General features: G+C 33.8%; 1 protein-coding gene across 1 annotated transcript in view; it reads right to left on the bottom strand.

Annotated features, from left to right (window-relative positions):
* Positions 1 to 13,098: 13,098 nt before the first annotated feature.
* Positions 13,099 to 20,653, bottom strand: part of LOC141501937 (carnosine N-methyltransferase) — a 52,844-nt gene continuing 45,289 nt past the window's right edge. The window contains exons 7-8 of the mRNA XM_074206381.1: positions 16,254 to 16,357; positions 13,099 to 15,673 (exon numbers count right to left, since the gene is read on the bottom strand). Of these exons, the coding sequence (XP_074062482.1) occupies positions 15,572 to 15,673; positions 16,254 to 16,357 (206 nt within the window). The 3' untranslated portion in view covers positions 13,099 to 15,571. The remainder of the gene's footprint in view (positions 15,674 to 16,253; positions 16,358 to 20,653) is intronic.

The raw sequence follows: 20,653 nt of genomic DNA, 5'->3' as shown, positions 1-20,653 counted from the left end.
GGGTCTTGTTCACAGAATAGTAAAGACATCAGTGTCACTGGTTTGAAGAGTACACGGAAGAAGTAAGGGATAGGAAGACCAGAAAGGCATGGGTATGTGGGAGAAAGGGAGAGAGAGAGTAGATTATGAACAGCTCTGAATGTCAAACAGGATTTTGTATATGATCCTAGAGATGACAAGATGCCACTGGAGTCTCCTGAGTCAAGGTGGAAGTGCAGCATGCTGTGACATGGCCAAAACTGCTCTAGGAAAAATCACTTTGGCAGCTAATTGAAAGATGAATTCGAAGTAGAGAAACTTCTTGCAATGAGACCTACCAGAAAGCTACTGCAATAGACCAAGTATGAGGTGAAAACAATGTCAGAGAAGAGAATGGGGCATATTGAAGAAATGTGGCCAAGTTCAAATCAACAGCAACATATTGGGTTATGGGGCAGGAAGTTAGACTAAGAAGTCAAAGATGACAGGTTGAAAACCTAGGGCACTGAGAGGAAGGTGATACCCTGATATCTCTATACTAACTTCTTCATTTGGTGATCTCATCAGGATTAATTATGGGAACTGATGAGATCATCAAATGTAGTATAGAGGGGGAAAGGGAAGGCAGTCCAGGACAGCTTTGTGAAGGATCCAACAAAGAAGATTGAACAATCCAATAGGGTAGGAGGAGAACCAGGAGAGAGTGGAGTCTCAAAAACCTAGAAAAGAGAGTTATCAAGAAGGCTAACAAGTTCAAGACTGAAGAAAGGTCAAGAAAAATGAGAAATGAAAAAAAAAGGTTATTGAATTTGGCAATTAGTAAACTATTGGTAATTTTGGGGACAGCAGTTCAATGGAATGGAAAAGTCAGAAGTTGGATTGTAGGAGGTTAAGAAGAGAATGAGAGGAGAGGAAATAGAAGCACCCATGTAGAAGACCTTCTCAAAGAGCTCAGCCACAAAAGACAGAGGAGATTATAAGATGATAGTGGGGTTGGAGGGATCAAATGAGGGCTGCTTAGAGCTATCCTTTCTATCTCCCTCCCACTGAAGTACCTAATTTGCCTAAAAATTTGTTTCCTGGTTTGTACCATGGTGCAATGACACAATTCACTAATAACTGGGTTTTTCCTTAATTCAGTCTCCCTGTACCTAGAGTCCCTGCCCTAAATTTCAATTAAACATTTTTTGCTTTGTTATGTATCTTACTCCTTAGGGATTGTCTTGTTCCACTATCCTAGTACCACTATCACTCCACTAAACTCCATTATCTATGATTAGATTCCTTTTTTTTTTTGGTTCTTGAAAGGCAGTGGGGTTAAGAGACTTGCCCAAGGTCACACAACTGGGTAATTATTAAGTCTATGACTGGATTTGAACTCAGGTCTTCCTGACTCCAGGGCCGGTGCTCCATCCACTTTGCACCAACTAGCTGCCCATGATGATTAAATTCTTGATACCAGGTTTTAGAACTCCTAGAAGTCAATTACCGATTAACTTAAAATTATTCCCATAAACTCTTAAATAATTGCTTGCTCTGTAATTACTCTGACAGTTTTCAAATATTGACAAGTATTTTGCCTGACTCTTGTACTGTGGACAAACTCCCTCTTTTCCTATCAAATGCATCAAGAGTCAACCCAGGGGCAGCTAGGTGGTGCAGTGGATGGAGCACAGGCCCTGGATTCAGGAGGACTTGAGTTAAAATCCTTTCTCAGACACTTAATGATTACCCAGCTGTGACCTTGGGCATGTCACTTAACCCCATTGCCTTAAATAAATTTTTAAAGAAAGTCAACCCATCTCCCAAAGCCTTTCCCCTTCTTCCAGGTCCTCCAAAAGTAATAGATACTAATAAAAGTGATGAATACTAATGAGTGTTTGAGTTATGGGAGGGAAGAAGGAACCACAAAAAATCTAAATTTGAACTACACTAAGTTTCCTAAGCTAATTAATTTATTTATTAGAAATAAAAAAATTTCTTTGAAGCTTTAAAGAAAGCATGAGATTAAGTAATTTTCCTGAAATAACCCAATGCCTCAAGTGATCTGGTAAATGACCAATCAATTTACTAGCAAATACAGTTATTCACAATATGATTGTGCTTTACAATTTCAAAGTGCTTTCCTCACAACAATCCTGAGGTAACTTAGTATCAAGGTGCTTCAGATTCTCATCTTCCTGAGTTCAAATCTGACCTCAGATACTGACTAGCTGTATGACCCTAGGCAAGTCACTTAACACAGCTTGCCTCAGTTGTCTCATCTATAAAATTAGCTGAACAAGGAAATGGCAAATCATCCTGTTCTTTGCCAAGAAAACCCCAAAATGGAGGTATGAAGAGTCTAACAGGACTGAAACAACTAAACGACAATAGCAACCCCACAAGGAGTACTGGGGTCTTTGCTGTCCTTTACCATGGAAATAATACTAATGATTTAATATTTCTACTATGAGAGGTTAGTGATTTGTACAAGTAAAAGCATTTCTATGATAAGAACACATCTACTAATTATCAAAATTGTCAAAAATTATCACGTTACACTGTGAGGTGTTACCTGGGACTTCTATCACCCCTACAATGTTAAATAGACTGAAGGTATATAAAAACATTTGTTTTGTGAGGCAGCCATCGGAAGCATTCAAAAGCTAGATGTATATTCCAGTACTAGAATGGATTCAGTGTATGATAGTATGTTTCTCTACCCTTTCAAGTTTGACACCAGGAAGAATCCTTTCTTTATACAAAATATTTCTTGGTACCCAAACAACACAGTAGATTGACTTGATTCTAGCAATTCACTTTCCTGGGACCATTTTTTTTAAAACAGTAATAAAAAAGTTTATTTTTTTTTTCATTAGCAAGTTTAGAACCACGTAGAAAGGTCCAGAACAAAATAGGGAAATTTCACATTAGCATTTACTTCTTACTTTTAAGCCTTATATTATGAGCTTGAAAGAATTCCTGGGACTTTTAAGCATAATCTGTTATTTTAAAAAATGGGGGAACATGAAACCCAGGAAGGGAATGAGACATTCCCAAGACTAAACAGTTAAGCATCAGAATGTTGGGTTTTAAATTTCGGCCCTCTCACTCTAGAGCAAATTTTCTTCCATTGTATCAAGCTGCCTCCTGGAACCATGTTTTCAAAGAGACAGAAATTGGATTATATAAATCATGGATTAGAATGGTTCTGGAAATCCTGTCACTTGGGTAACTAGGGATATTCAGTCTGGCAAAAAACCTGCTTCTTGTTCTTTTACAAGCCTGGCTTAAATGTAAACCTCAACTATAGCTCATAATTTGTATTATTTTTCAGCATATATTTTTTTTTATTTTAAAGAATCCATTTTAGAATTGTGGCCTATCTCCAGACCAAAAGAAAGTGGATCATTATATATAGGATAGCTTAAATCTCTTTCTAGCTCCAAAGGGTAGAATGAAGTCCAATAGGTCTAAGATATAGAACAAAGATTTTAACTTGGCATAAAGAAGTTTCAACTTTTCAAGAATTGGTCTATTTGTGAGGCAGCTCTTAGCAAAGTGCTTAATAAGAACTGGCTGATTAACAGTGATCTACTATCACAGAAGTGTTCCAAGCTTAGATGGATGTCCCTGTATGAGAGAAGTTGGACTAAAAGATCTCTTTGTTCCCCACTGACTGCATTTGGTCAAAATGGATTAAACAGATAGATGACAGTGATCAAAATGATACACATCATATAAAATTCCTGGAGTCTTTGGGTTGGGGTTAACCAAGATGACTTGGAGTCTACTTTCAAATCTGTAACTCCTTCATTTGTCCTGAAAATGCTTTTGTCAAGGACTCACAGAAAGGCAAACTGATTCCAAATTTCTGTGTTTGAGATAACAGGGTGTCAAGTGAACAAACTGAATAAATTGCCAGTTAAACTGAATCAGTAACACACTGAGCAGAGGAGATAAAATACTAGGAAAAGTAAATATTCAGAAGGTCGGTGAGAAGCTTCACCAGTAAAGAAATATTGGGGCCACTATCTCTTATAGCTGTCAGTTTGTCATTGTCTGTATTTACAACTGTACCTGTAAAAAGGCTGCACCATTTTAATAGTGTTGTTCTTAATTTTTAAATATATTTTTAATTTATGGAATAAAACAAGAACTTTCATAATCAATAAAATGGTGATTTCACATGAAATTGAAAATCTATTATGCACAATTTGCTATTCCTTTAAAATATACAAATTAGGGGGTGGCTAGGTGGCGCAGTGGATAAAGTACCGGCCTTGGAGTCAAGGTACCTGGGTTCAAATCCGGTCTCAGACACTTAGTAATTACCTAGCTGTGTGGCCTTGGGCAAGCCACTTAACCCCGACTGCCTTGCAAAAACTAAAAAATAAAAATACAAATTAAGTAAATTTCTTTTTCTCCTCCCCCCTTTGCTTTTTTTTTGTTTTGTTTTTTTTAGGTTTTTGCAAGGCAGTGGGGTTAAGTGGCTTGCCCAAGGCCACACAGCTAGGTAATTATTAAGTGTCTGAGGCCAGATTTGAACTCAGGTACTCCTGACTCCAAGGCCAGGGCTCTATCCACTGTGCCACCTAGCCACCCCCCCCCTTGCTTTTAAGAATATTGAATGCATAAAATTTAGAAGAAAAATAAAAACTTGTCTAGTGATCTCATTTTTTTTGAGTTCTTAAAACCTTTAGAACAAATCTCTGCTCTTTACATTTCTAAGCTCCAGTTAAGATTCAAGAATGAAAAAGGAAAAAAAAAGAAAAGAATCTTTTCCCTCAAATGAAGAAAACTTGACATAGTAAAACTAAATACTATTACTTAGCTGTGTGGCCTTGGGCAAGCCACTTAACCCTGTTTGCCTTGCAAAAAAAAAACAACCTAAAAAACTAAATCATGAGGGGTTGTTTTTTTTTTTGACTAAAATGTAAGTTCTCTACTGTGACTCTGATTTGAGGTATTGAATGTTTTTATAAATGCTGAAATGTTCTAACAAGTTTTGAGTTAACATTCTTTTTTATTTTAGGTTTGGTTTTTTCTGCAAGGCAAATGGGGTTAAGTTAATATATATATACACACACAGCCACATACATATATGTATACTTACACATACATGTTAAATATACCCATATACATATGTATATTACACATGAGAGTGTGCACAGGTATGAGTTGAATATGAAGGGGTCACATCTAAATTATAAAATTAAGGAGTTAAAGGAATGTACTGAGGGAAAGGGAGAGGTAGAATAAGGTAAATTATCTCAAAAGAGGCAAGAAAAAAACTGTTACAGAGGAGGGGAGGGGAGTTAAGAGGGGAATTAATGAACTTTACTCTCATCAGAAACTCAAAGAGGGAAATAATATACATACTCAAATGGATATAGAAATCTATTTTATCCTACAAGAAAGTAGGAAAGGAAGGGTATGATAGAAGGGAGGGAGGACTGGAGGAGGGGTTTGCCAGAAGCAAAACTTTTGATGAGGAATGATGAAAGTAGAGAGAAAATAGAATAAATATGGAGGCAGGAATAGGATGGAGGAAAATAGCAACAGTAACCAGGAAAAAATTTTGAAGTTTCTTTGATAACTACTTCATTTCTCAGAGAACTGAGTCAAACTTAGAAAACTAGTCATTCTCCAATTGATGAATAATCAAAGGGTTTTCAGATGAGTTTATCAAAGTTATATATGGCCATATAAAAATGTTCTATCAATTGGAGAAATATAAATTAAAGTAATTTTTAGACATCAGCTAGGTGGCATAGGGGATAGAGCATAAACCAGGAGTCAGGGGGACCTGAGTTCAAATCCGGCTTCAGACACTTAGTAATTAATTACCTAACCATGTGACCTTGGGCAAGTCATTGCTTTGCAAAAACAAAAAAATTCTGAGAAAAATGAGACATTAATGCATTGTTGGTGGAGTTGAGAACTGATGTAACCTTTTTTTTTATATTTTTGCAAGGCAATGGTTAAGTGACTTGCCCAAGGCCACACAGCTAGGTAATTATTAAGCATCTGAGGCCAGATTTGAACTCAGGTCTTCCTGACTCCAGGGCCGGTGCTCTATCCACTGTGCCACCTAGCCGCCCCTTCAACCATTCCTTAGTGCAATTTGAAACTATGCCCAAAGGGCAATGCCTCTATTAGGTCTGTATCCCAAAGACATGAAAAAAGAAAAACGAAAAGGACCTTTATATACAAGGATATTTTTCTGGTGGTAAAGAAGTGGAAATTAAGAGGATAACATAAATTGGGGAATGGCTGAATGAATTGTGACAAGCGACTAATGGAATGTTGATCTACTACCAGAAATGAAGACCAGGATGATCTCAGAACCTGGAAAGATTTACATGAGCAGATATAAAATGAAATGTACTATGTACACAGGAACATGATCAGCTGTGAATGACCTAGCTTTTCTCAGCTATACAATGACCCAAGGCAGTTCTCAAGGACTTATGATAAAGAATGCTATCCTTAGACAAAGAGCTGATAGATTTCAGAATACAGATTAAAGCATAATTTTTCTTTAAACTTTATTTTTCTTGAGGTTTCTTTTTGGGGGGGGTCTGTTTTCCCTCACAAAGTGACTATTATGGAAATGTTTTATAATACATATTTATAAACTATATCAAATTGCTTGCTTTCTCAATGAGATAGGGTGGAAAGGAGGGAAGATAATTTGGAACTCAAAATTTTAAAAATTAATTTTAAAAATTGTTTTTACATGTAATTGGAGGAAAAATGAAATACTAAAGAAAACCCAATGTAGAAATTAAAAAAAATAGGAGTAACAGTTAAGTTTCAAAATTAAAAAAGAAACAGACTACAGTAGCTCACATTTTAATGATAGTTCTTTCCTAAGTTCATGGCTAAAGAGAAAAATTTGTGCAAATTAGGTAAGTCTTATTAGAAAATCTAATTAGATACTTACAAATTAAAGTGAAGTAGAAATCAATTTAGAAATAAATTTTCAATTAATATTTTGAAATTGGAAATTTTGCTTTAAATTATGAGATTCCTACTCATTTTTATAATAGATTATATATTTGAATTTTGAGAACTGTTTTGCTTCTTTCCCACAAAAAAAGCTTAGCTTATTTTAGAAAGCAACTTGAAATTTTATGAAAAAAAGTGAAATTTTATCTAGATAAATGCTTTGTGTTACTTGTGTGAATGATATACCAGAACTTAAGGTGCTAATTTGAATCAACCAACTTTTTGTAAGTTTTTAAAGATTTTTTTTTATAATTGCTAAAACCATCTTACAGGGTTTTGCTGCTTTCAGCTCTTGGGGAATGACAGAATAGACAATGATTCACAGTCTTATTGTTTTAAGCCCTGGCAAAATCATAACTATAGTCAAAGTTTTTAGCATTGGTTTTAACATTATATACTAAAATTATAAAGGAGAAATTTAATGACTATTAGAAAATAATCAGAAAAACTAGTGTATTGAGAATTTAGGGAGGGAACAAAATAAAATTTAAGGGAAGACTGTAAAGATAGTAAGAAAGGTATAGGTTTTCATACCACCAGAGAGAAGTATAAAAAGGAAAAGAAAGGTTTAAGTATGTTGACAGCAAGGTTTGAGGGAAATTTTGGCATTGTTGCAATAAGAAATATGAGAAATGTGATTTTTGTGAAAATTGCAGCAATTACAATTACAACTTGGAATCAAAAGTAAAAGATATAGAAAGCAAGTACACTGATAAGCAAAGGGTTCTTTCTGAGACTTTAGATGTTGTCAGTATTTGTAGAACCCAGATTTGAACTAAATTAAGATACACTCTTAAGTGTGCTTCCCTATGGGGATAGATTAGAAATTAATATTGGGGGGGAGGGCATCTAGGTGGCACAGTGGATAGAGCACTGGCCCTAGAGTCAAGAGTACCTGAGTTCAAATCCAGCATCAGACAATAATTACGTAGCTTGGGCAAGCCACTTAACCCCATTTGCCTTGCAAAAACCTAAAAAAAAAAAATTAATATCAAACTGCTACTTTTGAACTCTTTGGAAAGTAGATTGATTAAAAATAGTAGGCATCAAACGTGAAATGTTTGAAATTAATAACCCTTGTGAAAAATGTAATACTAAAGAACTGAAATTATAAATTGAAATTCTGTGTGATATCATTTTGGAAATCCAGATGTAATTGAATTTATTCTGATCTCATTTTTAAGTGAAATGGTGGGCTCTCCTAATAAGATGCTTATAATAAGTCAGAATTTATTCTTTGGCATTAAGATTCTGTTAAAAAATGCATGGATCAGGTAATTTGTGAATTGTGTGATCTTAAAAAGTTATTTATCAATTAGTAATATAGATAAAAATAATATATCACCTTAATTTAATCATAATATTTTTACTATGGATCTGATGTAGCAGAATTCTTTTTTAAATGTCCTCATCTAAGGGCAGCTAGGTGACACAATGGATAGAGTACCAACACTGGAGTCAGGAGTACCTGAGGTCAAATCTGACCACAGACACTTAATAATCACCTAGCTGTGTGACCTTGGGCAATTCACTTAATTTCACTGCCTTGCAAAAAAAAAACAAAAACAAACCAAAAAAAAAAGTTCTCATCTGTGTAATGAGGAATTCTAAGATCTTTCCACCCCTATGAGCAGAATGAGGTATTTTAATAACAATGACTTACAGTTATCCTGTCACCATCATGACTTCTCCCATCACAATATGATATATTTTTAGCTGGCATAAGAAATTAAATTGTTTTGATGAAGTCCCAGACAATATGCAAAGAACAGCAAATTTCCCAGAAAACACAAGCAGCGAGATGGTCCTGGAGTCAGGAGGACCTGAGTTCAAATCAGGCTTCAAACACTTAATACTTACTTAGTTGTAGATCCTTGGGCAAGTTTCTTAATCCCATTACCTTGCAAAAGCCACCAATAAAAAAAAAAAGATGACACAGAAAAAGCTTAGAAACTAAGAAATGCATTAAATATATGTACAGTATTGTATATTTCTCCTTTAATACCATAATAATTAAGACTTCTCCAGCACAAAGAGAGGGTCAAAAACATTTTGTGTGTGGATTTTCCAGATTGTGAGGGAGCCATGCTCTAAACATCAATAATGTGGAAGGATAACTATTTAATATTTAGCCCAGAATAACTTTGAATTAACTTACACTGAATTTAAATTGGTTAGCTTGGGGCGGCTAGGTGGCATAGTGGATAAAGCACCAGCCCTGGAGTGAGGAGTACCTGGGTTCAAATCTGGTCTCAGACATTTAATAATTACCTAGCTGTGTGGCCTTGGGCAAGCCACTTAACCCCGTTTGCCTTGCAAAAACCCCAAAATAAATAAATTGGTTAAGCTTTATGTATCTTATGTTTTCAATTGGCCTATGTTATCTTTTTGCTCACTGGATTTCATTATTCTGTTTTATACTAATGCCTTTCCAAATTATTGTTTTTCCATATGAAGACAATTTGGTAATGCAATTTACTATATTAATATCTGATTAATATGAAGTTTTCAGTTTACATCTTAAATTCAAGATATTGAAATATTTTTTATTATGGTTCTAAATTTTTTTGTATTGTGAATTCTTGGAATCTTACTTAAGAAATGCTGCTAAGGTGATGATAAAAATTTATCACTGGAGATTTTGATTTTTTTTTAAATTTGGAAACTGAAGTTATTATTAGGGATTATTGTCATGATGTTGAAATCTATGAATTATTTAATTGGGTTTATTTTAAAAGGAAAAGCAAAGAATAAGAAATGTTTACTTTTTAGAAAAGGGAGGTAGGAGAAAGGCCTAATTTTTTTTAAAATGCCCTTATTTGTAATCCTGCCAGTTTCAGCAAAGTTGTGAATCATTCTGAGCTGTGTGTGAGTCAGTGATTTGGTTTCCTTAGGTAACAGAATTCCCCCTTCTCTCATTCACGCACCCCTCGAATAAGAATAATAAATTAAAGTATGACTGTGATATAGATTATTTATATGCTACTTTATGATTATGAATATTAGAAATATATTTTTGCCCAAAAGGGGTTAGTAAACTAGCATATAGTTACTAGGTGAATTTAAATAATATAATTACTTTGCAAAAATCTGATGACTACTTATTACATCAGGATGAATTTTTAGGCTATATTTGAGAAAGGTAAATAACAGAATTTTAAGAAGGTCTGATAACTTTTTATTTGCTAGCTAATTTATTCTAATAACTTGAGAGTGTTGAAAACAACTGTGTCCACCCTTGATGTGAGTGGTGATGTGAAGTTTGAAGTATAACCTTATGGTTTTCAGGTTTGTTGTATCCTTGATCCAATGTTTTATTGCTTCAAGGGAAAAAAAAGCAACACTCAAAGGGAATGAAGTCTATTGATTTACGTTTGGCCAGTGCCTATCTGTCTCTAGGTAAAAGGATAGGATGTGACCTTGGGAAGGCTAAGATAAGAGCCTCCTGACTCAGTTTGCATACACCAGATCTTCCTGTTAATTCTAAGCATTTCTGGCAATACACTCATCAGCTTCTACTATTCTTACTTGAAATCAGTGAAACTAAGGATACTAACCTATTATATATATGCTGTATCATTCTGTGCCTTTGGGCTTGGACTTCGTGGACAGTACTGCAGGAATTTGTGGAACCAAGATTTAAATCTATTATTACTGAGTAGGGTTAAATCAGAAATAGTTTTAGCTTTGTTTTAGTACAATTTGTAACTTTTAAGTAAGTTCATTGTGTAGTAGAGACCATCCGCTTTTGAAGAATATTGCTACTTATGTTTCTCAGGAGGACTCGATCTTTATCTGTCTCTATTTCTCCTAAAAGGAGAACTGAATTGGAATTGGCTGCAGCTAGGAGAAATAAGTCTGTATTTCTCCTAAAAGGAGAACTGAATTGGAATTGGCTGCAGCTAGGAGAAATAGGTCTGTATTTCTCCTAAAAGGAGAACTGAATTGGAATTGGCTGCAGCTAGGAGAAATAGGTCTGTATTTCTCCTAAAAGGAGAACTGAATTGGAATTGGCTGCAGCTAAGAGAAATAGAGACAGATAAAGATCGAGTGCTCCTGAGAAACATAAGTAGCAATATTCTTCAAAAGCGGATGGTCTCTACTACACAATGCACTTACTTAAAATCAATCAATATTATCAATCAATCAAGTACAGGGTCTAGGAAAAAAAAGAAAACAAGCAAAGGGTATTTAAGGAGTTGAAATTTTTAAAGAGTTGAAATTCTCATCATTCTCATCATATAGCCCCACTGTCAGTATGATCAGAACCACAAGATTTGAGCTAATTTCAGCAACTTATTAGAGAAATAAAAATCTAAGAAAGTATACTATATGGTATGGAGATAAGCTTTGTAAAAACTTAACAATAAAAATCTGTAAGTGATATGGAACTATCTACTATTGAAGATGACCTCATTCAGAGCTACCCTGGGAATGAGACCTAGTCCAGAATGCTATCTGCAAGAGGACCATTCGGCTTTGTGGAAATCTGAGATTCAAGATTAAATAGGTGATTAAATATACATTAGAAGTGGGTTACTGGGATAATAGGAGACTTGACATGACTATTACTGTCATTATTGTATTACTTTGGTTTTAAATTTCACAAATGTCTGTTGAGTTTTCTTAGTTGCTTTATAGATTAAATCTCCCTTCTAAATTTAGTCTATAGTTTTAAAACAATTTTTATTGTGGTTTGTGCTATGATTAATCAACCTTGTTATTCTTCTTCAACTTTTGTATTAGTTACTATGTTATTAACCTGTTTGGAACTTCCACTGGAAAAATTGTGCTAGCCCCCATTGATTTTTTTGTTGTTGTTTTTTTTTTTTTGCAGGGCAAATGGGTTAAGTGGCTTGCCCAAGGCCACACAGTTAGGTAATTATTAAGTGTCTAAGACCGGATTTGAACTCAGGTACTCCTGACTCCAGGGCCAGTGCTTTATCCACTGCACCACCTAGCCACCCCCACAGTGCCCCCTATTGTTGATGGGATTTTTTTTATAGAGAAGTTATGAGATATTTATCTTTTATTACTCAAAGAAAGGAACTGGGGTTAAGATTAGTAATTTACTTTGTACTGTAACTATTTTTGTCCTATAACTGCCTAAGTCACTAAAATTGCTTGAGAGATTCATTTGATCTGTAATAGGCTAAATTTAGAAATCTAGCACTCCTCCTAATCAATGATCTATTCTTCATCAAGGAAGTTAACTGACCTTGGGGGCTGTGTGAGAACAAAAGGAAGTCAGACCTGATATCTTTATGCTAAGCAAGCTGACTTTCAAAGATGTCTGGTTTGCTGTCCAAAAGCCATTCATGTAATTCTCAATCCCATAATGTCATCTACCCTGTTTCTGTTTTGTTGTTGTTGTTCTGTACTCCCCAAACTCTATAAAAGAGGAACTGTTCATCTCTCAGGGTCTTTGGCATAAATAGAGGCAAATAACTGACCCATTTCTTGGCAGGAAGCTTGCCCCTGGTTAAATAAACACTATCTCGTTCAAAGTGGCCTCAGTTTTACCCTTTGGTTAAATTTCATATGCAACACTTTCAAGGTTCTGGAAGACTGTGTATAAAAACAAGAACAGACTCTTAGACATCTCTTAAGAACAATGAAGTATATATCAAAGAACCACAAAATTCTGGAATTAGAGAATTTGGATCATTTGGCCTAATTTCTTCATATGAAAGAACTGAGGTCCAGAGAGTTGGAGTGATTTTGCCAAGGTTACACAGTAAGTTTATGGCAGGGTCAAAGCTAGAATCCAAGTCTCTCTACACTAAGTCCAATTCACTTTATGCTTTATCACACTAACTCTTGTTCCTGCACTGAAGTCATTAGTCATGTGGCAATTATGAACCTTACCAGTTCAAATAATTAGAATAATAGAAATAATCAAATTCAACACCCTTATTTTATAGAAGAGGGAATTGAGGCCCAGAGAGGTTAAATGACTTGCCTAAGGTAGGATTTGAACCTAATCCTCAGACTCTAAATTCCATATTCTTTACACTGACCCCACCTGCTTAGAAGGAAATGATCAAGCTCATATAATTTCATAGCAATTGCAGATTTTAATGTTCAAGAAAAATTAAGTCCATCATACACAATTAAAAAATATAGGAAAGTTCATGCAGACATGAAGCTTCCAATTCAGCAATTTTAGCTGCTTGAAAATGAAGATTACATATCAATACAGTACATTTTATAGTTGCCAAACAACTTCATTTGAAGTTTTATACTGTGATTTATACATCTTTTCTTTGTATTTTACACTTTCCACCTTGCAAACTTGATCAAAATGTGTTGTTTTAGTTTATGGCAAGAAAAATTAAGCAAATTTACATGCTTATTTCCCTTTTATTAAAACATGAATGAAAATGCTTAGGAATATAGAACACTTCAGAAAGTAACAATGAAGAACATGCAATTTAGTGATAAGGAATAATTAAATATAATACTAAATCATAACCTCCACTAGAGCCTTTTATTGATCTAAGCCATCTCTTCAAGTTAAGAATATTTCAGATGCAAATATTTAAGACAAATGAAATGTGCATTATAGAATGGAAAAAATACTGTGAAGGGAAAAGGAAAAATAAAAAAAAGACACAACTGATTCTGAATTTAACCAAAACACTACATATAATTTGGAAGTATGTTACATTATTATATGATAGATGCAGAAAATAGAAAAAATATATTTCAGTAATAAAGCTGACTCATACATGCAGAAATACTCATTAATTCTGTGTCAAAAAATCAATTGTTTTGACTCAAGTGTATGAAAATGAAGTAAATACTAGTAAATTGCTTATATAAGTGAAGTATTTTTTAAATTATCCCCTTTTGGCATGCTCCAACTTTTCAAAGAGTTTTGTTGTTGTATAAATTTCCTTTCAAACTTCCTTTCTTTTCCAAAAAGAAGTATGCTTTTTTGTTTCTTACAATAAGTTCAAATTACTTTGTGGAGGTAATGATTTATAGTATTCTGCATCAATATTGCAAGTACTCGGATAAAAAAGAGAAAAAAAATGATCCTCAAGTCTTATATTTAAAAGAATAAGGCAATTCAAGGAATTTTTCTTACTTCCACTGTAGTTAAGGTGAGAGAAACCCTATTAAAAATATGCAAGTAGAGGAAAGTTGTGAATGGGGTCATAAGACACCTTAATGGTTTTATGACTTCCTAACTTCATTAAAAAACAAATATCTAACTAAAGATTTCCCAGAATTTTTCTTACCAAAAAAAAAAGCATCATTTTTATCAGCACATTATTATAATCAATAGGTTTATCTAATACATTTCACCACAAGTTTCTGATACAATGCACTGTTATTTGTGAAATTCTTCAATGAGAGCAATTCCTCCCCTCTATAAATTTTTAAGTGTGGAATCGATAGTGCTGCAAATTGCAATTTCCACAAAGCAAACATCCTCCAAAAAAGGAAATACTAGAGGTAGAAATTTAAAGCCGCCAGCAATCATTAGCATCGACCTGCTTAATCCAAAATTACATTAGTAGCTGTTGCTAACAATATTTAAGATGTATATTATAGGCAGAAATGTAACCCTGATTTTCACACTCACAATTTTCCCACATCACACCACACTTATGTTACCATGGTACAGTTTTTACCATATAATTATTTTTTTTTAGTGTGTAGTTATTCCAAACAGAGTGCCTGGTTATTAGTAATTCAGATAACCTAGCTAAAGGAAAAGCATTACGTAAACATTTACACTTGGTGAATTCCAAACATGTCCATAGCTTAAAGTCTTAAGTAATAAGTGGGCAAAGTCTTATTCCCATTTTTCAAATTTATTACATTTTTTAAGACAGGGATTTTTGCCTCATTTCAGAAGTCTCTGAGGTCTTGTCAAATGTTTCAAATCAACCAATTGCTAATATTTTTTGAAAATTCGTTTAGTATGACTAAAAGATTCAATAAAATCACAGATCACTTAAATGCATTATTTGTTGATGACTTAAATGCGTTATCTGTTGGATGACCCAATTCAATATTTCATGAAAATGAAAAAAAAAAATACTACTGCAAATCAAGTTGAACTATACAAATGGAAAGCTCAACTAATTTTAATGATAAAAAGAATTAGATATTCTGCCTTACATCCAAATTGAGAAAAATTTTCATTTTGAGATGAAGATAGTTTAGACATTTCTTGAACTGAATGTATACATGTTTATAACAAGGCCAAGAGTGTATTAGGTTTTCAATACTATTGAGTCATCAGTGCAGCAGTCTTATATTAGGGCAGCCTCACAAAGACACAGAAGGATAATTTTCTACTTGAGACAGTTATGCACTTCAAAGAAAAGTACATTTAAAGATCTTCCCTTCACTTTCACTCATTCGTATAGTACAAATATGCATGGCATAGTACATGTCTGGCTAGCAACAGACATATATTAAGAAAATAGACACTATATCTAAATCCTGTTAGGAATAAAGAAGGCACCACTGATTTGAGGTTGTGTCCTGTCACCACCGAGAGTTGATTTTGCGATGTTTGTTTCAACATTTGCTCCATTAATCCTTTTTTTTTTCCTGAAGAACTCACAGGAGACAATTATTGTGGTTTACGAACCACAAAAAGCACACATTCATAGTAGTATTTCATCATAGAGAGATCATTCACAGTGTATGTGGACAATACAGATTCTTGTTCTACCTGCAGGAGAAAATGACATAAGATTTTTTGATGCTAAACATCTCATTTATTTTGCACAGGGTTCAATGCTTTCAAATTCTGTATGGCTCTACATTTAAGAGAGAATTTTAAAATCTTACAATTTAAGGTTGAGGAAAAGAAAATTTGATTTAGTTTAAAATCTCTGAGTTATAGTTTTGTAAAAACGAAAGAAAAAAATTCAGTTTTTAAATATACAAAATAATGAACATTAAAATGGCATTAAAAGTGACTTGCAATTCCACTTAATGCTATCCATCACCAGAAAAAGAACTGATGGGAACTTCAAGTTTTCTTTCATAAAATGATATGGAAATGTTTTATATGATGACACAATGTAAAATCCATACCACTGTTTGCCATCTCAAGGAAGGAGATGGAATTTGGAATCAAAATAAAAAATATTAAAAATTGCTTTAAATTGCTTTTACATGTAATTGGGGGAAACTATATAAAAAAAGATATTTCTATTACTTCTCTACCTCATACTATTTGCCTTCAATTACTTTACAAACTAAATTTTTTAAGCACTCAAAGTTTTTCATCTGTATTCTATTCTTACCTCTATATGGAATCCATACTGGAGAACAACATTTTTTATATCTTCATAGCTTAATTCAATGGAAAGTTCATTTGCTAGATTTTCAAAGTGATATAGTAAAGGACCTATGTTTGTAAAATAAAATGAATCAGGTACCTGATTGATAAACATGCAATTACCAGTTCATAAAAATAGAAACAGCACATTGTATAGGTTTATGATGATTAGCTAATAAAAACAAGAAATCAAATGCTTTATTAGGTTAAAGATCTGAAGACAAATGAAGGTTAAAAAGATTCATGATTAGAATGAAACTTCACTTTCTACTTTTTGGACAAAGGCATAATGAAATTAATTAAAAATAAAAGAAACTTGGAAAATTAAAATGAATTAGGTAGATTTGATTTAAAAAAGACCATCTAGTCAGTTCACAAAAGCCCCCCCCCCCAATTACACTATTTTTTTAGTTTATGCAAGGCAATGGGGTTTAGTGGCTTGCCCAAGCCACACAGCTAGGTAATTATCAAGTGTCTGAGGCCGCATTTGAACTTAGGTACTTCTGACTCCAGGGCTGGTGCTCTATCCACTGTGCCACCTAGCCACCCCAAAATTACACTATTTTGAATAGTAGGTTGCTATATCAAAATATCTCTAATTCTGCAAAATCATGTTCTGAAACTACCAGTTCCATTTTCTCCCTTCCATCCTAAAAATTCTGAAGGCTTTTTATTCCACTTTTGTGGAATTCAATTTATTAGAAGGAAAATAATCAGTCTATTTTTGTTACTACTAAGCTAAACTTTTAAAAATTGCTTTAAACAAAATGTGCGATCTTACTTGATTCTTCTTCTCACCTAATTCATTAGCTCCTTTCTAACTACAACAGACTACTTCAAGGCTACTCCCATCATCACTGCCAAACTTTTGTGCCATTCCTGAGCTTTTTAAGTGCCAATTTTCAACCCTGAGTCACCTTCCTCATGACCTCTACCCAATCTATGGATAATTAGAGAAAGACAGAACCTCTCAGTTCTGACCTGTTAATCATACTATCCAACTTCACTCTAGTATTTGCACTATTTCATTACTTTTTATTTTCTGTCATATTCCTTAAGAGAATACTAAGATCATCTTATTTCTATTTCTTCACTCAACAGACAATCTCACTCCCATTGTATATTTTTTCATTTTTTTTTTTGATAAATCCAATACTTTTTATTTTTTTTTACATTTTTGAAAAATCAACACTTATTAAGCACCTAATAAATGCCAAACACTCTGTTAGGCCATTGGAGATACAAAAAAAAACCAGTTCCTGCTCTCAAGAAGCTCACATTCTTTCAGGAGAACATATACATAATTATTATTTACAAAATATACTGAGAAATTTCCAGGTGAGGGACACTAATGTGACCAGTAGTTTGTTACCAGTAGAAAGGGTAATCCATTGAAGGATAAAATATAAAAGGTTCAGAGACAACAGAGGGAAAATGCTGACAAGGACAGCTATGAGGGTGAAGGGAGGGCTGGTCATGTATTTCCTCATCCTTTTAAAAAGGAATATCTCTACTTACTCTTTAGATTCTATCTATTTTCATAACTGAAAAGATAATGCTTCTTTAACTATCTCCTCTCTTTTTAACATCTTTTATTTTCTCTCTCTCCACTAAACTTTTTCCTTTCTTTTATTTATGCAGTTCTCTCCTAACATAAAATAAAACTAAACACAATTTTGACTCTTTAGTTCCAACTTTAAGTACAATTCTATTTTTTCTCTTTTTCATTGCTGACTCCCTATTTTTGTCTCTTCACAGTAGACATACTGTTTGCTTTCTCAAAAGTCATGCCAAAGAAGCATAGGTACACCACCAAAGAGGGAAGGTTTAGAACATAGATCTAGTAATGTATATAAATTAGTCTAGCTAGTATCTTCAGAAAAGCTTATGGCCTATCTTGAGGGTAGTTACAAGGGGATGAATTTTTTTTGGTTACAGAAACTTTTTTTTTTTTAAGGTTTTTGCAAGGCAAATGGGGTTAAGTGGCTTGCCCAATGCCACACAGCTAGGCAATTATTTAGTGTCTGAGGCTGGATTTGAACTCAGGTACTCCTGACTCCAGGGCCGGTGTTCTATCCACCCCGGTTACAGAAACTTTCAAAGATCATATACAAAAAAAAAAAAAAAATCAGTGGAATTACAATTTGAGTCAGTAGAGGGGAGTATTCAAGCAGGTAAAAGCATGCATCTTTGGAATACTGAAATAGCATTCATTGCCAAACATCTCAAATAATTATATTGCTTGCATTTCTTTATTTCTTATTTCCCTTAATTGGAAATTTGGGTTCCATTCCTATCACTTTAGTGAAAATTCTTTCCTGAAGAAGACTCCATTTTCTCCAGCCCTTCAATCTTTCCTACTGCCAAACTACTTTTTAACAAAATAATCAGACCACCTACTTAACAAAGATTTCAGAATTTAACCATTCAAATAAGCCCTAAAATGCTTGAGTAGGCAATTTGTCTTTTTTTTTGTACTCATTAATAAAAATAAATGCCTAAGTAACTATTAAAAACTATCACTGTATCACTATAGTCTGAATATAAAGTGAACATCTTTATATCTAGCAATTTTCATTTCCCCTTTAAAGAAAACACAAAAATTCAATTATCCTCTGAAATTAATCACATTTTTAAATAACTTGCCAAGGGAAAATAAGCTACTTCAAGATGAGTATTTAAAATTAGTATTTATAATAAAAATTAAATGAAAAATGTCTAGTTGTATTAAACTATGTAAGTTGCCAAACAATTGATTAGACACTCAAACTGAAATTGAAAAGAATTTATACTCATCCTTGACAAGTTTGTCACCAATCTCTTCCTTTCTTAAATCTATTTGTCACATAACTACTAAAATAATCTTCCTAAGGCAGAGGGATTATCATGTCACGCTTGCTCAAAAACTTTGAGGGGCTCCCAAATATCTTAAGAATATAATACAAATTCCTCCTCCATCTAGTTATATAATTAACCCCTTTATCTAATCTTACTTTACATTATTCCCGCTTTACAAACTCTAGGTTCCAGTCAAACCAGACTACTAGCCAAGTCCTAAAATTGTCAAACATTGCTGTTCATTTGCAAGTCTTTTCCAAGTTTAAAATACATTTATCTTCATCTGTCTTTCAGAATCCTTATTAAGTCTCAGTTCAAATGTCAGCTCTTCTGTAAAACTTCCCTAGAATTCCCTAACTACTGGTGTATGTTCACATCTCAAATATTCCTAGACCATGCCTTTGTCCTTTTTATTCCCTACCCCGTATTCTATTTATCTATGTAATATAAAGTAGTATGATGTGGTAAACAGAAATGAGACCTAGGCTTCTAATTCCACCTCTGATACTTATATAACTCTGGTAAATCATTTAACTTCTCAGTTTACCTACGTGTAAAATAAGGGACCCTTTTCAGTCCTAAATCTAAGTTGCCAAGTTGATTCTCTTCAGTACAACATAATTTACTTGAAGGTAAGGACAACGTGTGTGTGTGTGTGTGTGTGTGTGTGTGTGTGTACACACACACATACACATGTATTATACATACATATTTTTGTCAACTGGAATAGTTTTACATATAATATACATATGTTAAAGGACAAAGACACAAAACCAGCCCTTATATGTGCCCTTAGCATTCCTGGAGGTGGGGAAGAAGCATGGAAAAAGATATATGATCATTAAAAAAAAAGTTAACTTTTTTCCTAAACCACCTTATATGTTGCTTTTTTGTTATTTGGTCTCTTTTTTCAGTTATGTCATGAACTCATATGGAGTTTTCCTGGCAAAGATACTAAAATGGTTTGCCATTTTCTTCTCTAGTTTATTTTACAGATGAGGAAACTGAGGTAAATAGGGTTAAGTGGCTTGCCCAGGGTCACAAGCTAGGAAGTGTATGGAGTCATATTTGAACTCAGGTCTTCCTGACTTCAAGACAAGTTCTCTACTCATCCACTGCATCAGTAACTGCTCTACATACAGCTTAACAATTAATAACAACTGGAGTTATACCCACAAAGCAAAGTTCCATTTGGCTAAAGCATGAGATGGGGGGGGGGGGAAGAAGAGGTATAGTAATAAGAGATAAGACTGGAAAGGAAGTATACATTAGGACTTTGAGAAGTATAAAGGAAATAGGGTAACACTGAAGGTTTCTAGACAAAAGAATATTTTTAAAGTATTGTAATACTTTGATGAGATAATTAAGTGAAAGGAAGAGTTAAAAATATACAGGAAACTGGGTGAAGGGTAATTCCAAAGAAATAATTAAAGGAAAATGCTAATAAGAATGACTTTAAAAAACTGGGCAATAGTCATATGAAAATGTATGACTCTCAGAGAAGCTGTTAGGAGATACAAATCTGCC

This window comes from Macrotis lagotis, chromosome X, assembly GCF_037893015.1.
Source record: "Macrotis lagotis isolate mMagLag1 chromosome X, bilby.v1.9.chrom.fasta, whole genome shotgun sequence".
NCBI classification, from domain to species: Eukaryota; Metazoa; Chordata; class Mammalia; order Peramelemorphia; family Peramelidae; genus Macrotis; species Macrotis lagotis.
This window is presented reverse-complemented; position numbering and strand designations above follow the sequence as displayed.